We start from the raw sequence: 18,454 nt of genomic DNA on the forward strand, positions 1-18,454 counted from the left end.
ATGGAGGTAATTGAAAGACGAATCCCAAACAGCAACGAAAACCGTTTCATCGAATTAATAAAAACCCGGGATTATATTTGCCGTTTTCGCGGACGATCCAGGAGTAGATTACTATATTTTAGAATGTATATCAGAAGTTAAACGCTATAGATGACTTGGGAAATAATTCTCAAGACAAGGTTCAAGTAATTGAAGGGGTGTATTTCGACAACTTATGTGCCAGGGAAAATACAATTCTATTCAAATTTAACCAAGGATAAAAATGTTCGATTTACTTGCAGAGTGTCAGATATATTTGTATTGGTTGAATTAAGATATAGAAATTTTACAATGACAGATGATATGCACCTTGAAAGTTAAACATCCTATGATAAAACAAAAATATGGAAAACCGTATACATGTACTTCCGTCCCATCTTTCCTTCCTACATTACTTGCGACAGTACTGCATTTTTAGTTGAAATAACTTAAAGGGTAAACATTATTAAATCGATTTCCACAACTCGAGGTAATTTTTGATAAAATGACATCACAAAACGAACAGAACCAGAATCAACCAACAATATAAAAAACCGAATAAAACTTGCAAAAATTACGAAGTCAAAAACCCTTTTCGACGCCGCATGTTAAAGTGTAACGTCGTGTTGTAGGAATGTCGTGCCCAACGTTTGAAAGTAGAAATAGAGCTATCAATACATCGATTCACCCTTATTACAAGAAGCCATGTAGTTTGCGCTTATATAAAGAGAGATGGAATGCTTGGCATGCAATGTCAGTCCTCATATATTTCCACGTCTTATTTGTTTATTTCAAACTTGTCTGGCTGTACAGCCCATACACGGCAGACAACTTAAACGGGATTTTAAAAATATATAAGTTTCTCACTGAAGGTATCCAAAGAAGGTAACCAAAGATTTTGCGACGATGCAAATATTAAACTTTACAATATAAATAAAAAATCTTTAACCAATGAATTCAAATAGCAAAAGCTATGCAATTAACAAATATATACTTATTAAGCTTCATGTAAATTACTTAACAATGAAATACATTAAATATGAAATTTGGAGTTTTACCAAGGGAGCTAATAATTAATTAATAACACTGTCTGCCACACAGCATTTCGGGGACTCTCCCTTTGGTATCTTTCCTCCCTCTTTTATAGCTGACTAATCGGGTGCTTTTCTAATTATTGGGGGCATTATGATGACCTATAGTTGTTAATTTCTGTGTCATTTAGTCTCTTGGCAATCATAATACATATTCTTTTATATATAGCGATGTCGTTATTACGACATAGCTATGTCGTTTCAACGACATAGCTATGTCGTTTTAACGAAATAGTGATGTCGTTATTACGACATGATATGTCGAAATTACGACATAGCGATGTCGTTATAACGACATGTTATGTCGAAATTACGATATAGCGATGTCGTAATAACGACATGTTATGTCGAAATTACGACATGCTATGTCGTAATTACGACATAATTTTTTTTTTTTTGAATGGCCCTTATCGGCTTCCGTAAGAAACAACTTCTTTCCTATTTCAAACTTTGTCAAGGTAGCAGCCTAGAGATTTGATATTTGTTTTTGAGATGAAATATGCAGCATTAAATAAGATCAAGGAATTGAAACAACATGTAAATTTTAGAATGGGACATCGGCCTATTGGTAAAATTTTAGTTTCTACGAATATAATACATTCAAATGAATATAATAACATATACCTCTAGATCTAAGGCTTGCCTGTTTAAGGACAACTCCAATATCATCGTTTTGTGAAGAATCAAATGAAATTCGTTCCACATTTATACCAGCATATTGAAATGCGACCATTAAACTGTCTCCAGCAATTATGAAGAATGAATGTGTCACGTCATGAATTATTGTAACGTCTGTCCAATTATATCTTCTAAAAATACTCAAGTACATCTGTGAAAACTTGTTCATGCCAAAGGAAAGCCTTGTTAGAGTTGGAAAGTTATTTTTGTCCGCAAGGTCAGCATTTGTTCCAACTGGTGTAATGACTGGAAGATTCCAGGATGCTGCAAGTCTACCAATGACATCAACTCCAAAACTACAACCTGCAAAATTAGTTCAAACATCCACAGGAATAATATTTTGTAATAATTTATAACACAAAATGCATATATGTTCTTTTATATATATTAAATGATTGAATAAATATTCAACGATAAATCTTACGGGGCGATGGATCATATAATTATGATTCAGTACACTACAAAATATAATATATAACAAGTCTAAAAGGGTACAACATCACCAAAAACACAATAAAACTTTTATATATATATATATATATATATATATATATATATATATATATATATATATATATATATATATGTAAAACACATGCTTATTCCAAACATTAAAGTTTAATTTGCTGTTGTTCATAATAAATCAAATTGAATGTTCACCTATTACTCCATTTTCTACATAAGAAACGCATACACCAAATCAGGAATATGACAGTTGATTTCCTTTCGTTAGATGTGTTACAGCTTTTGATTTTTTCATTCTATAAATCTACCTGTATCTGTACCAAATCAAGAAAATGACAGTTGTTATCAATCTGTTTGATGTGTTTGAGCTTTTGATTTTGCCATTTGATTACGGACTTTCTGTTTTGAATTTTCCTCGAAGTTCAGTATTTTTGTGATTTTACTTTTTCTAATACTATTAATGAATAACAATATATAACAAGCGAACTAATTATCCATCGAACTTACATTTCGAAAGATAAAAAATGTACGATACTGCTTAGACCTCAAAACTTTGCAAACAGTCAGAATTAACGATAACGCCAAGACCAAAAAGACAAACAACAGTATACAAAACCAACCGTTCAAAACTAAAGGAGGGACGACACGCAAGGTGTCGTGTGCATAAAAAATTATATCACGTGACCGGAAATCGGCTTGTTTACCGTTATGTGATTAAGAGATTAGAGACGACTTGTTTGACATTTTGATGAGGTGATAACGGTGATCAATGATAGTGAAAGGTGAGTTATGTTTGTTTATACCCTCCAGTTATATAAATATTTTAAGGGTATATTATCGAATTAGTGTAAAACAACGATTTTTGTAAGAAATTGAAGAGTTTAAAAAGGGTACTATCGGAAGCCATTACGTTTTTCTCTCTCAGCCTCTGGACCTGATGTCAATTTTTATAGTCGCACAAGAAAACCTTAGGAGATTTAAAGTTAAAAATTTAACATGATGAAGAATATTCATAAAGAATTTTAAATTTCAAAAGGTCTCCTTAAGTCTCCACATTTGACTACACAGTTGACCACGGAAAATTCCTAATTTTTCAGTTTTTTGCTGATGATGCATGAAAATTTCAAAGTGAAGAAAATTAAAATAACGATTTAGTTGAACAACCCTAATCACACATACCCTTAAAATAAAGAAAAATCTATAGGTCATGTGTCATAAGACAACAAAAAAATGTGCATATAGCTTTAAAAATAATTTTACATGGTTTAGATACATGTACAGATGCAGATTAAGGGGGGTTATATTAAAATTGATACATAAACTGATTTAAAAGTATCATTCAATACACTGTCTTTCCATGAGTCTCCTTTTAAAAAAAAACTGTAAATAAAGGTTTTACATGTTCATGTGCATGATGTATGTTATCAAAATGATATGAAGTATACATGTACATGTATATATGCATATGTTTAAAACTATAATAAATACATGTCATGTACATTTACATGTATGTCAGAGAGCATATAGAAATATGGAGATCATACATATGTTGTATGATTCTCATTGAGACGACTTAAAACTAGAATTCCAAGTTTAAATGGTGATTTTTTTATTTTTTTTAAGTATTCATGTACAATGTATTTTTAAACTTCCATACATGGCTTTCAAATTGTAAATGGAGATCAGGTGGTTTTACAAATTGACCATAAACCCACTTATTCATGGTATGGTATCAATATTTCTGACCTGACACGTACTTTTTATTGCTTAAATAAATATATACGCTTTTCTCATTAGTACATGTTGCTATGGGCAGAGTTGCCTCCCTGGAAATATCTGATATTGCTATATTTGACCATAATTATAGACATAAAACAGAGAAATATGCTATAAAAATAATATTAAATTCCACTTAAGAATGAGAATTGATGGATTTAATAAATTTAATGAAGAAAGTGAACAAAGTGAACAACTATTTGAAATAGTACACTGTTTTCATTCCTTCGGAAGGTACGAGAATTCTTAGAAACAATAGCAACATGTACTGATGAGAAAAGCGTATATATACGTTTCTAAAGTATACATGTCTTGCACATTTCACCCTAACGAAACAGTTAGACTAAGTTAGCATAGATGCATATAGCAACTTTCAAAGAAACCAAAGATTAGAAAACAAAGGACTGAAATATTTTTGAATATCTTAACACGGTATTAACAAAAAATTTTGGTATATAATTCGGAAAGATCCGATTGCCAAAAGATAGATAAAAAAAAAAAAAAACTATCTAAATCCAAACCAGATAGTGGTTTAAATAAACAATAAGAATATTGGCAACATGATAATTAATCATTAAGCCAAAGACATTGATTCACAATACCCCACCACGGGAGGCTTTAGTATACAATCTGTGAAACAGATGTAAAAAGACGTGATGCCGTTTACTTTCAAGCGATCACATACAAGGAAAACCGAATGGTTCCTGTTATATTCATGTATAGACCCGACATGGTATCTACACAAACCTCTTCAATTGTTAAACATGGAGACATTTGTATATTATCAAATAGGTGTTAAAACATACACGACAGTCTGCTGTTGAATTCCACAGTATAGCACTGATAACTACTATCTCTATTAGATCTCGTGTAGATTTATGATAGATTAGATCACGTGAATAAAGACAATAAGTCTTTTCATTATATATATGAATAATTAACCAAAGGTGCTGATCTACTTGGTCAGTTTCTTTAGTCTGTAAAAAGACTAGCTACAACGTAGACCTATATGCACGTGTAGTAAATTTGAAAAAAAAAAACTGTTATGAAACAGACACACATCTATCTATGATACTAGAAACGAAATAAATATAAAAAGGTCGACCTCTGATGAGGGTTTACCTGGGATTATTCCCGAAAGAACCCGAAACATTGCATATTAAATTCTAATGAATTAAGCAATAAAAAGTACGTAGTGTCAGGTCAGAAATATTGATACCATACCATGAATAAGTGGGTTTATGGTCAATTTATAAAACTAATTGATACGGTGAATTTTTCACTTGTTGTGATCTCACCCGTTGAATCAGGTTCTATTTCATTATAGAATTTTTGATCCTTATTTATGCTATGGTACGACGTATTTCTGATCGAGAAACTACGTACGACACTATACTATATGCACAATGCAATAGTATGCATCTTTGTATATGTTTATAATATTGTACATCGTATACAATCTACATATACCATGAGATACAAATAATAGAAATCTAATATATAAGTAAAGTGAATAACTTATATCGATGTATACAGAATGAACTGGAATAAAAATAAAAATAATAGAATACAAAAATAAAATAAAATTATATAATACAAAAATAAAATGTATATATAGAACATATAAACAATGTTGAATCATATTTATTATTTAATAATTATTTAAATGATAATAATCCCGTTTCATTGAAACGGGAGGTGAAAATAATATTGTCACACAATATAGGACAATATAATGCACCAATGACTAATGTGATATTTAATTTATGATCCTGTCACCACTAATGAAGCTAATTCATCGCTGTATCATGTCAAACCTTACAAGGTAGCATGAAAACTGACTAAAACAAATATGATTGTCAATGAACTATGGAAGTTATACTATTATACTAGCAAACAACCTTATGTCATTACTATATCATAGTCCAAAACCTACATGAAATACTTGCCACTGGATGTTAATCAACAAACAACCAATAATTCATCGCTGTATCATGTCAAACCATAGAAGGTAGCATGGAAACTGACTAAAACAAATATGATTGTCAATGAACTATGGAAGCTATACTATTATACTAGCAAACAACCTTATGTCATTACTATATCAGAGTCCTAAACATACATGAAATATCTGCCACTGGATGTTTAGCAACCAACAATCAATAATTCATCGCTGTATCATGTCAAACCTTACAAGGTAGCATGGAAACTAAAACAATTATGATTGTCAATGAACTATGGAAGTTAAACTATTATACTAGCAAACAACCTTATGGCACTACTATATCATAGTCCTAAACAGACATGAAATATTTGCCACTGGATATAAAGCAACAAACAATCAATAATTCATAGCTGTATCATGTCAAACCATAGAAGGTAGCATTGAAACTGACTAAAACAAATATGATTGTCAATGAACTATGGAAGTTATACTATTATACTAGCAAACAACCTTATGTCATTACTATATCATAGTCCTAAACATACATGAACTATTTGCTACTAGATGTTAAGCAACCAACAATCAATAAATTATCGCTGTATCATGTCAAACCTTACAAGGTAGCATGGAAGCTGACTAAACAAATATGATTGTCAATGAACTATGGAAGTTATACTATTATACTAGCAAACAACCTTATGTCTTTAATATATCATAGTCCAAAACATACATGAAATACTTGCCACTGGATGTTAAGCAACAAACAACCAATAAGTCATCACTGTATCATGTCAAACCTTACAAGGTTGCATGGAAACTGACTAAAACAAATATGATTGTCAATGAACTATGGAAGTTATACTATTATACTAGCAAACAACCTTATGTCATTATACTATATCTTATATAGTCCTAAACATACATGAAATATTTGCCACTGGATGTTTAGCAGCCAACAATTAATTATTCATCGCTGTATCATGTCAAACCAAAGAAGGTTGCATGAAAACTGACTAAAACAAATATGATTGTCAATGAACTATGGAAGTTATACTATTATACTAGCAAACAACCTTATGTCATTACTATATCATAGTCCTAAACATACATGAAATATTTGCCACTGGATGTTAAACAGCCAACTAATAATGCATCGCTGTATCATGTCAAACCATAGAAGGTAGCATGGAAACTGACTAAAACAAATATGATTGTCAAGGAACTATGGAAGTTATACTATAGTATACTAGCAAACAACTTTATGTCATTACTATATCATAGTCCTAAACATATAAGAAATATTTGCCACTGGATGTTTAGCAACCAACAATCAATAGTTCATCGCTGTATCATGTCAAACCTTACAAGGTAGCATGGAAACTGACTAAAACAAATATGATTGTCAATGAACTATGGAAGTTATACTATTATACTAGCAAACAACCTTATGGCACTACTATATCATAGTCCTAAACATACATGAAATATTTGCCACTGGATGTAAGCAACCAACAATCAATAATTCATCGCTGTATCATGTCAAACCATAGAAGGTAGCATGGAAACTGACTAAAACAAATATGATTGTCAATGAACTATGGAAGTTATACTATTATACTAGCAAACAACCTTGTCATTACTATATCATAGTCCTAAACATACATGAAATATTGGCAACAGGACGTTAAGCAACTAATATCGATACTAATTAGTATGTCAAGCCGTTTAAGTTTACATAGAAACTAATAACAAATAAATATGATTGTCAATGAACAACGAAAGTTATACTATTATACAGATTGCTGGCGTTTCAATGGGCAGAGTTGCCTCCCTGGAAATATCTGATATTGCTATATTTGACCATAATTATAGACATAAAACAGAGAAATATGCTATAAAAATAATATTAAATTCCACTTAAGAATGAGAATTGATGGATTTAATAAATTTAATGAAGAAAGTGAACAAAGTGAACAACTATTTGAAATAGTACACTGTTTTCATTCCTTCGGAAGGTACGAGAATTCTTAGAAACAATAGCAACATGTACTAATGAGAAAAGCGTATATATACGTTTCTAAAGTATACATGTCTTGCACATTTCACCCTAACGAAACAGTTAGATAGACTAAGTTAGCATAGATGCATATAGCAACTTTCAAAGAAACCAAAGATTAGAAAACAAAGGACTGAAATATTTTTGAATATCTTAACACGGTATTAACAAAAAATTTTGGTATACAATTCGGAAAGATCCGATTGCCAAAAGATAGATAAAAAAAAAAAAAAAAAAAAACTATCTAAATCCAAACCAGATAGTGGTTTAAATAAACAATAAGAATATTGGCAACATGATAATTAATCATTAAGCCAAAGACATTGATTCACAATACCCCACCACGGGAGGCTTTAGTATACAATCTGTGAAACAGATGTAAAAAGACGTGATGCCGTTTACTTTCAAGCGATCACATACAAGGAAAACCGAATGGTTCCTGTTATATTCATGTATAGACCCGACATGGTATCTACACAAACCTCTTCAATTGTTAAACATGGAGACATTTGTATATTATCAAATAGGTGTTAAAACATACACGACAGTCTGCTGTTGAATTCCACAGTATAGCACTGATAACTACTATCTCTATTAGATCTCGTGTAGATTTATGATAGATTAGATCACGTGAATAAAGACAATAAGTCTTTTCATTATATATATGAATAATTAACCAAAGGTGCTGATCTACTTGGTCAGTTTCTTTAGTCTGTAAAAAGACTAGCTACAACGTAGACCTATATGCACGTGTAGTAAATTTGAAAAAAAAAACTGTTATGAAACAGACACACATCTATCTATGATACTAGAAACGAAATAAATATAAAAAGGTCGACCTCTGATGAGGGTTTACCTGGGATTATTCCCGAAAGAACCCGAAACATTGCATATTAAATTCTAATGAATTAAGCAATAAAAAGTACGTAGTGTCAGGTCAGAAATATTGATACCATACCATGAATAAGTGGGTTTATGGTCAATTTATAAAACTAAAAAAAATTCACTTACAAAAAAATGTACAAGTACAACAGATACGTCACAACCTGAAAAATTGATGCAAAAAAGAATCAAGACCAAACAATCAATATCAAAACAGTCAGTTACAAGTCTAGACAGACTGCTTAAAAAGAGCCACTTCTGTTTCTAGAACCTGATTTAAAACCATTTATACTTCCGTCATTGATGCATGAAATCTACATAATAAAATACAGAAAGCCTTAAACAACACTCCACTTGAACATAAATCTATTTGTACAAACAAATCAATCACATGAATCATATGCACACACAATGGGTTGAAAATAGAAGCAAAAATTTGTAAAGTCAACATAAATCTTTATTACAAATACAAATATATATATATATATATAAACATTGATCATCTTGAGCAAGACAAGAGATATTTCATGAACATTTAGAAATGTCCCATATACATGACATACAGTACAGTTGATCAGAACTCAGAGTTGTACATATTGTCCTGTGCATCTGATAGCCACTTGCCCGTCTTACATAGCAACAGAGAACCTCTTAACTTTCTTTCATTAATGTTTTTCACAAACCATGAGGTAACATGTTTAACTGTAGTTTTCACTAGTTCATTTTTCCTCATTGCTGCTGCAACCTTGGGGATATGCTGAAGTCCTACATAACCTAGGGGGTGTAGCTGACCATCAATGTTTGCCTTGATTACAATAGCGTTTTTGTCTTTTGGGTTATCTGTCTCACGTGACAGTTCAACTAAAACTTCTTTTTTCAATCTAATGGAGGTACGTGCAAATTTTAGATTGTTCTGGTACTCCTCACCATATGTTGAACCTTTGATTGGTATTGTAACTGTGTACTGAACAGTGTCTACTTTAACTTTATCGTCCATGTTGACAGCTACAGGCATACACATACTTTTACTCTGATCTTGTTGATCTGTTGAAGTTGTTGAGAAAATACTTGTTCCGCGTACACATGAACAGTTTAAATCTTCATAATCACAAACTGGCATTCCTGGCAGGTCGACTGCATTGCAATGGTCTGGTTGGGATCTCAGCTGAGCTCCAGGAATCATAACAAAGGACCAAATAAGCACAGCCAATGAATCTGTCCCATCACTGAAAACTTTAGAAACTGCATCTTTGTTGAACTGAAACAAAATTAAAATTTCATATAATAGTTGCTTTATATTGTCTTATTGATATAAATAATCTATCGTATCATAACTCGATATGGTTTTAGTATATAATTAATAACCAAGACATTAAATAACTAAAACCTAACAACTATATCAGTGGCGGATCCAGAGGGAGTTTTAACCCCCTTTTTCTTGGATGATCAATGCATTTAAATGAGGACTTATAATTGGACCCCCGTTTTTGACATGGCTGTGTACAACAATGACACGGGCAAAAACAAAAATAGTTCATCATGTGCGTGTTTAATGTTACTATTAGTGTGTTTTTTCTATTGTATGTGGTCTTTTGAAAATGATTTGGTCCGTCATGTCTGTGTATTAAAACAATTAATGACTACTGCTTGGTATCTCAGAAACAACAAACTTGCTATTACCCTGAAACTCTATCAATAGGAGTACAATGTTACTTGCAAAAACGATATGTACAATAAATTGATGGCTCTATATAATTTAATAAAAATTAAGTTCAATGTTGACTTCCCAACTCGGTCCTTTCATTAAATTAATTCATGCCGTCGAGGCATTGAAAGACGTTTTGTATATCAGGGTCAAAACGATTTATAAATAAACATAGATAGTAACAAAATAATACCTTAAAATCACATGAGTTAGTGATGAGCAGTAACTGTGGTGGGGGTTGGTTGTACAACGACGTCAGACAACTGCTATCCGCCATCAACACTCGTCGTCTTATCAATGGTTTATCTGCTGGACTGATATGAGCAACCCGTGCATTTACTTGCACAGATGGACAGTCTCTCATTGACACACTGTATTTATCTTTTTCTATGCAGAAAAGCCATATATTTGAAGAATTTAAACACACGCTTTTTGATGTGACCACTTCGACTTCCATTTTGTTAATGAACCGTAAACTTCCGGTGATCGATAATATAATCCGTTTCTGCGTGCCGTGTGCAAAGTGTCGTCCCTCCTCTGGACTGAAATGGTAAATATGCTAGCTTGAAAGACTGAAATGGTAAATATGCTAGCATGAAAGACTGAAATGGTAAATATACTAGCTTGAAAGACTGAAATGGTAAATATGCTAGCATGAAAGACTGAAATGGTAAATATACTAGCTTGAAAGACTGAAATGGTAGATATGCTAGCTTGAAAGACTGAAATGGTAAATATGCTAGCTTGAAAGACTGAAATGGTAAATATGCTAGCTTGAAAGACTGAAATGGTAAATATGCTAGCTTGAAAGACTGAAATGGTAAATATGCTAGCTTGAAAGACTGAAAGGGTAAATATGCTACCATGAAAGACTGAAATGGTAAATATGCTAGCTTGAAAGACTGAAATGGTAAATATGCTAGCTTGAAAGACTGAAATGGTAAATATGCTAGCTTGAAAAACTGAAATGGTAAATATGCTAGCTTGAAAGACTGAAATGGTAAATATGCTAGCTTGAAAGACTGAAATGGTAAATATCCTAGCTTGAAAGACTTAAATGGTAAATATGCTAGCTTAAAAGACTGAAATGGTAAATATGCTAGTTTGAAAGCCTTATACATATAATTTACATCTTTTACAAATAATGAGTTGATGTCTGTCATTTAAGGTGGTACCTAACACTTTAACTTAAATTAATTTGGCTCGTTTAATTTTCTTAAAATTTTGACAAAATATTTACTTTGACCCTTTGACAAAAATATAAAAATTTCAAAAAATTTGAACCAACCGTTTAATCAGAAAAATTACACTGGTTATATAGCAGTTTGACAAACACTTATTTTGATCACTGAGAAGCTTAATATTCCCTTATGAACACAACGTCATTAAAACGTTCTCCTGATTTTACAGAGTTATCTCCCTGTAGTGTTAGGTACCACCTTAAAGACGGATTTAAAATTTATTTGGCTTAACGCTGGATATTTTTTTTTTTTTTTTTTTTTTGACGCCAAGATAAACAATTGAAAATATCATGACAGTCGTCTTTTTACTGATGAGTCTTTTGTAGACGAAACGCGCGTCTGGCGTAAATATGAAATATCAATCCTGGTATCTATGATTTATTAACGAAATAATATATATTATAAAGTCCGATTCGTCGTGTTTCTATTACCATAGGGGGCGGAAAATACAAACGGACTGGAAGACAAATAACAGTCTACAACAACAATAATAACAATTATAAAATGGTAAAACTTTTATTTTGTATGAGCTAATGTTTTGTCTTTTTAGTTACATTTTATGTCAGTATTTTGAACTGATAAATTTTATGTTTTTCCTGTAGCAGTTTTCTTATGCTGGTTTACACAATTAAAGTAATTAACTGCTGGCTTGTGTAGGCCTTCGGAAGTCATGTTTGCTATTTCAAACTGCATAAATCATATTTCTAATTAGCATAGCAGACGTGTTATCCGTTTTTATCTCCGGTTACTCTTAACATTATTTGCAATTATATAAATTTATCATCTTGTTAAAACATTTGTTGAATTTTTACAATGACATACATTCTTTTATGCTGAATTTTATATTTTCCTTTTGATAGGTGTTTCAATTATAGTGTTTTAAAAAGTAAATCAATTCTATATTATATAGTAAGCCGAATTAATTAGGAAAAAAAACATCATTATAGAAAAATACGAAATGTTATTCACCTGTTTGCTTTGAGACGAAAAATGTTTTTTTTTGTTATACAGTTCTACTTTAATAGTCAGGCTTGCGTAAGAAAAGAGTCCTACATTCTGTTAAAGAGACTTATGACACATCAGAAGATGATAAGCTTAAAGAATAATGTTTTTATCTTTATAACGTACACAGTTAGAGTAAATTAATAAATCACTCGTAACATATATTTTCTATTTCGAATCATATGTGTGTAATTGTATATGTTTTACTACGTGTATGTGTTACAGGGAATTTGTAAAATCGGGTCTTTTGTAAAATCACTGAACTGATTAGTGATTTTATAATATCCATGATTTTGACTAGTAATTTTACAAATTTACTGAAATAATTTACAGAGTCTGTGATTAATTTCACAAATTTTTAAAAATAACCACCTAGGTTATGGATGCGAGATAACCATTGTAATAACTGGCCTACTGGGAAAAACAGAAGTCACCATTCAGGCATATAAAGCAGAGCTCCTTATCAAGCTATATTTGAGGTAGATGCAAGAGTTGGGATAACATCCTCCTCACTCCCCGATGAACTTATAGCTAAAATTGACAGCGAAGAACATTTGTCCGATTTAGCAAACATGGAGCTCAACATATATACTGATCAGATGACGAAAACACATGTACAACTGATGGTGAACAAATAGAGATTTCTGAACCACAACATAATGAACCAAAAACTGACATGTGTGTTATACAAATAAGGAAATGTGACAAGATTACATAATTTAAAGAAAAACTATCCACCAGTGTCCGATTTTTATGCCCCATTTATGTGCATTATGTTTTCTGGTCTGTGCGTACGTTCGTTTGTCAGTTCGTTCGTCCGTCTGTTCCGCCTCAGGTTAAAGTTTTTGGTCGAGTTAGTTTTTGATGAAGTTAAAGTCAAATCAACCAGAAGCTTAGTACACGTGTTCCCTTTGATATGATCTTTCTAGTTTTAATGCCAAATAAGAGATTTAAATAAATTAAATGCCTACAATCTCCTGGGTAATCACTTTATGTCTCTATTTTACATTTGTATTCAAAATTTATACTATGTTAATTTATTTGTATATGTCTCTGTACCATTGTACTTTGGTTCAAACCTGTCCAAAACCGTGCAATGTTGACTGCAGTAAAAATTTATTTATAAAACAAGTGAATAGCTCGCTTACTTATTGTGGCCGTTATTGCCTATTACTTTCGTTTTGTTCTGGCATTCGTCTACCGTGGCAATAAAGGGGATGGTAAAAGTTCAACTTTTTTTTCTTTTTTTTTTTTTTTTTTTTTTAATTGATACTTGTTTATTCCAAATATTTCCTGTTTACAATTTCCTCAGTTGCCCAGGATGCAAACTGTGGATTCCCGTTTACATTTAAACCAACTGTCCGGGAAGCAGGAGGCTGAAAAAGTACACTGTATTATCAGAAAAAAATAGTATACATGTAATAATACTTATATTCTTTTATATAACAATGAGTGAAAAAAGGAATATCTTTCTAGAATGTAATACTAGTGATAAATAATATAACATTATAACATAAACGAGTGCACCTATAAACCAGATTCACATAACATTATAACATAATCGAGTGCATCTTTAAACTATGGATTACCGTAATCAATATAAATTAAAGAGATATAAAAAAAAAAAAACAGACTATATAACACCGTGACTGTTATCTCCTGCAAGGTATGTACTTATAGTATAAAATTAATTAATGTGTTTATTTTCTCTTTTTCTAATGTATTATTCGATAAGTAACATGGTACAGATTTCAGATGTGTTATCGTGTATGATTTCCAAAGATTCAAAATATATGTAGAGGACATTTTTATCCCATCATATTTGATTTTGTTTCTTATTTTCCACAAGGACCACTTTGTCAAAATAAAAAAGAGATTTACAAGTAAAGTTTGGTTCGATTGACCACTGCTATCTCCCAAAAGCATAAAATGTTTTAAATTTTCATCATCTAATTGAACATTCCATAATGTAAAAATATCTTTGATTTTACTATTAATTTTGTTGTATAATTGCAATCGAAAAATAAATGTTGCAGATTTTCAGTATTATTAGCTGTTTGGCAAATATGACATTTTCCGTTTGACAATTGCATTTGTTTAAGTCTACTTTCCGTATATATGATATTGTGAATGCATTTCCATTGAAATTCTTTCATTTTATTGGGGATATTAACTTTTTTCAAATTGCTCCATACTATTTTCCAATTAATTTCGTGGCCATAAAATTCTTGCCATTTAAGTTGACATTTTGGATATATATTCTTATTAATCATGTCTCGAATATATTTGAGTTTTAATTCTGTAGGTTTGATTTAGTTTTGAAGCCCGTCTCACCCCTATGGATTTTATTCACCCTCTATGGTTTCGTAGGGGGTCAGTAGTTAACCGTAAAACGAATTTATCGCACGCTGGACTTTTTTTTTGAAAAAATAAACAATGAAACACAGCAACATTAATAGATGACGTCACCATTGACGCATCACGAACCCCTTATGAAATTTACTAACCCCTTATAGTCTCATTAGGGGTCACCATGTGACGGCGTTTAAGGGCATACGATACAGTTTTGATCCTGTATTTACAAGTTCGTGAAAATTTGCATATAGGCTATTTTTTACCAGATTAAATCAAATATGTAATAAAAAATATACCTTCATGTGCTACTTTTTGAGTAAAATGAGGTCGAAATTTTGTATATTTGCTCAAAATTCAGATTTGTGGCCGTAATTTCTTTTTCGAAAGAAAGACATAACTTTTTTGTTATAAAAGATAAACACAAATTGTTTTTTGTTAAATAATCGGTGATTTCTGTATTTTATAAGTATCATAAAAAAATACGCATTTTTTATTCAAAAATAACTCATATTTATCAAATGTTCATGAATTGAGGAAAATACGTCATTTTTTGCTGCATGTTTATCAAAATTAAAAAAAATCCTCTATTTACAGTTTTATAAAATTTTGGTCACATAATCTCCCTGCAAAATGAAACAAATTGCTGTTTTGAAAAATAGGGGTCCATGAACTCGTTTTCAAATTAAATCAGTTTGAATGTTAAAAATCATTCGAAAAATGCATCTTTTCCCGATATGTCACAGTTTGACGTCGCGAAAATATCATTTTACGTTAGCAACGTCATTACCTCCCCTGTAACTGTATCGTATGCCCTTAACCAATCAACACGCGATAATTTACCCGCGGTGCGATAAAAGGATAGATTGACCATGATAGAAGTATATTGACTGAGGACGAAGTCCGAGGTCAATATACTTCTTTGGTCGATATATCCTGTGAATAGGCTATAATTGTTATATTATTAATTTTCCGACCATACTTGTCATTTGATTTTATTGGACTTTTATAGATATCATTGTCTCCTAGACAATAACAACATATTGTTGTTATTTCATTTACTTTCTTTGGTGGTTATTTTTTTATTTTTTTTTTTTTTTTACATCTTATTTTCTTCAAATAATCGATCGTAGATATTTTTATAAAACTTTTAACAATATCATGAAATTTATTATATGACGGTACAAAGTATATCGGTTTTTAGATATTTTAAAAATAACCGTGCAATATGCTTTTTGCTGTGCAATATGCTTTTTGTTATCCGCCGTTTCCTATCTACCTTCGAAAATATAGTTTAGCATGTGACTATCCCTAAACGAATCAGATTAGTTAAAATATACGAATTAATGATCTACATCCATACAGCTCTCTTTTTAGCAAGGGTTTGCTGTCAGACGGGAGACATCAATTGATGGCGACATTATTATATCCAAGACAATCCTTTAGGTTCGAAATAAAGAAGATTGGGATTTTATATATGAGACAGCAACCTAACGACACAGACAAACAAAAACAGAAAGAGTTAACAGAAGTCTTTATGTAAGAAATGTATCTATCAAATATCAGGCTCAAAACGTCTCCATGACTAAAACGTAAGGAGTAACTGTTAATTTAATAATATCGTAAGCAGACTAAAGAGTATAGATGTCACCCGATATGCATTAACGCTCTCTGTACATCAACAATTCTTGCACCAAATCTTTTACGGGTGCGAAAGTGACCAGATGTTTCATGGCTAGTTTCTGTCGTTATCCAATAAACCCTCATTTTCCATTGTCAAATCCAAGTTTCCAGTGGTGTAATGGAGAGCCGTGGTGTAGTGGTTAGCGCATCGGACTACTAACACAAAGGTTTTAAAAGAGAGTCATATCTCTTGCACGTAAAAGACACTCTTATAGATTTCGAAATAAAGCAAGTTGATGCCGCTACAAGGCAGCACTCGCACCCGCAAAGAGGATAGGAATTAATATATTGAAGTTACAAAATCTTGTTTCCTAATCCACTATAAATAAATATGTTTAAACTAAATTAGGTTTCTCTTCCAACCGCACAGTCAACAACTTATTGCAAGACCTTTCTGTTGTATTCAAAATGTATGTGTTTTCGTCATGTTCATGCTTGAAATATTTGCTACTGGTCGTTTAGCAAAACTGAAACAATCATCTGTATAGAATATTATTCTATGTTTTAAACACCGCACACGATATTGTAAAATGCTGTAATATATATTTCTATTTTTAAAATCATTCGATAATAATGCAAACTAAGTATTCTTTGCAAACCCTTACATAACTGAATACTAACGTCTATTTGTTTATTCTTTGCAAACCCTTACATAACTGAATACTAACGTCTATTTGTTTATTCTTTGCAAACCCTTACATAACTGAATACTAACGTCTATTTGTTTATTCTTTGCAAACCCTTACATAACTGAATACTAACGTCTATTTGTTTATTCTTTGCAAACCCTTACATAACTGAATACTAACGTCTATTTGTTTATTCTTTGCAAACCATTACATAACTGAATACTAACGTCTATTTGTTTATTCTTTACAAACCCTTACATAACAGAATACTAACGTCTATTTGTTTATTCTTTACAAACCCTTACATAACTGAATACTAACGTCTATTTGTTTATTCTTTGCAAACCCTTACATAACTGAATACTAACGTCTATTTGTTTATTCTTTGCAAACCCTTACATAACTGAATACTAACGTCTATTTGTTTATTCTTTGCAAACCCTTACATAACTGAATACTAACGTCTATTTGTTTATTCTTTGCAAACCCTAACGTCTATTTGTTTATTCTTTGCAAACCCTTACATAACTGAATACTAACGTCTATTTGTTTATTCTTTGCAAACCCTTACATAACTGAATACTAACGTCTATTTGTTTATTCTTTGCAAACCCTTACATAACTGAATACTAACGTCTATTTGTTTATTCTTTGCAAACCCTTACATAACTGAATACTAACGTCTATTTGTTTATTCTTTGCAAACCATTACATAACTGAATACTTACGTCTATTTGTTTATTCTTTGCAAACCCTTACATAACTGAATACTAACGTCTATTTACTAACGTCTATTTGTTTATTCTTTGCAAACCCTTACATAACTGAATACTAACGTCTATTTGTTTATTCTTTGCAAACCATTACATAACTGAATACTAACGTCTATTTGTTTATTCTTTGCAAACCTTACATAACTGAATACTAACGT

General features: G+C 31.3%; 1 protein-coding gene across 2 annotated transcripts in view; it reads right to left on the reverse strand.

Moving 5' to 3' along the window:
* The window catches only part of LOC143067097 (atrial natriuretic peptide receptor 1-like), an 80,893-nt gene that overhangs the window by 39,192 nt on the left and 23,247 nt on the right, over positions 1–18,454 (reverse strand). For both annotated transcript variants that reach the window (XM_076240137.1, XM_076240136.1), the window contains exon 2: positions 1,734–2,090. In XM_076240137.1, coding sequence (XP_076096252.1) covers positions 1,734–2,090 — 357 coding nt within the window. The remainder of the gene's footprint in view (positions 1–1,733; positions 2,091–18,454) is intronic.

Source organism: Mytilus galloprovincialis, chromosome 3 (assembly GCF_965363235.1).
Source record: "Mytilus galloprovincialis chromosome 3, xbMytGall1.hap1.1, whole genome shotgun sequence".
Lineage (NCBI taxonomy): Eukaryota > Metazoa > Mollusca > Bivalvia > Mytilida > Mytilidae > Mytilus > Mytilus galloprovincialis.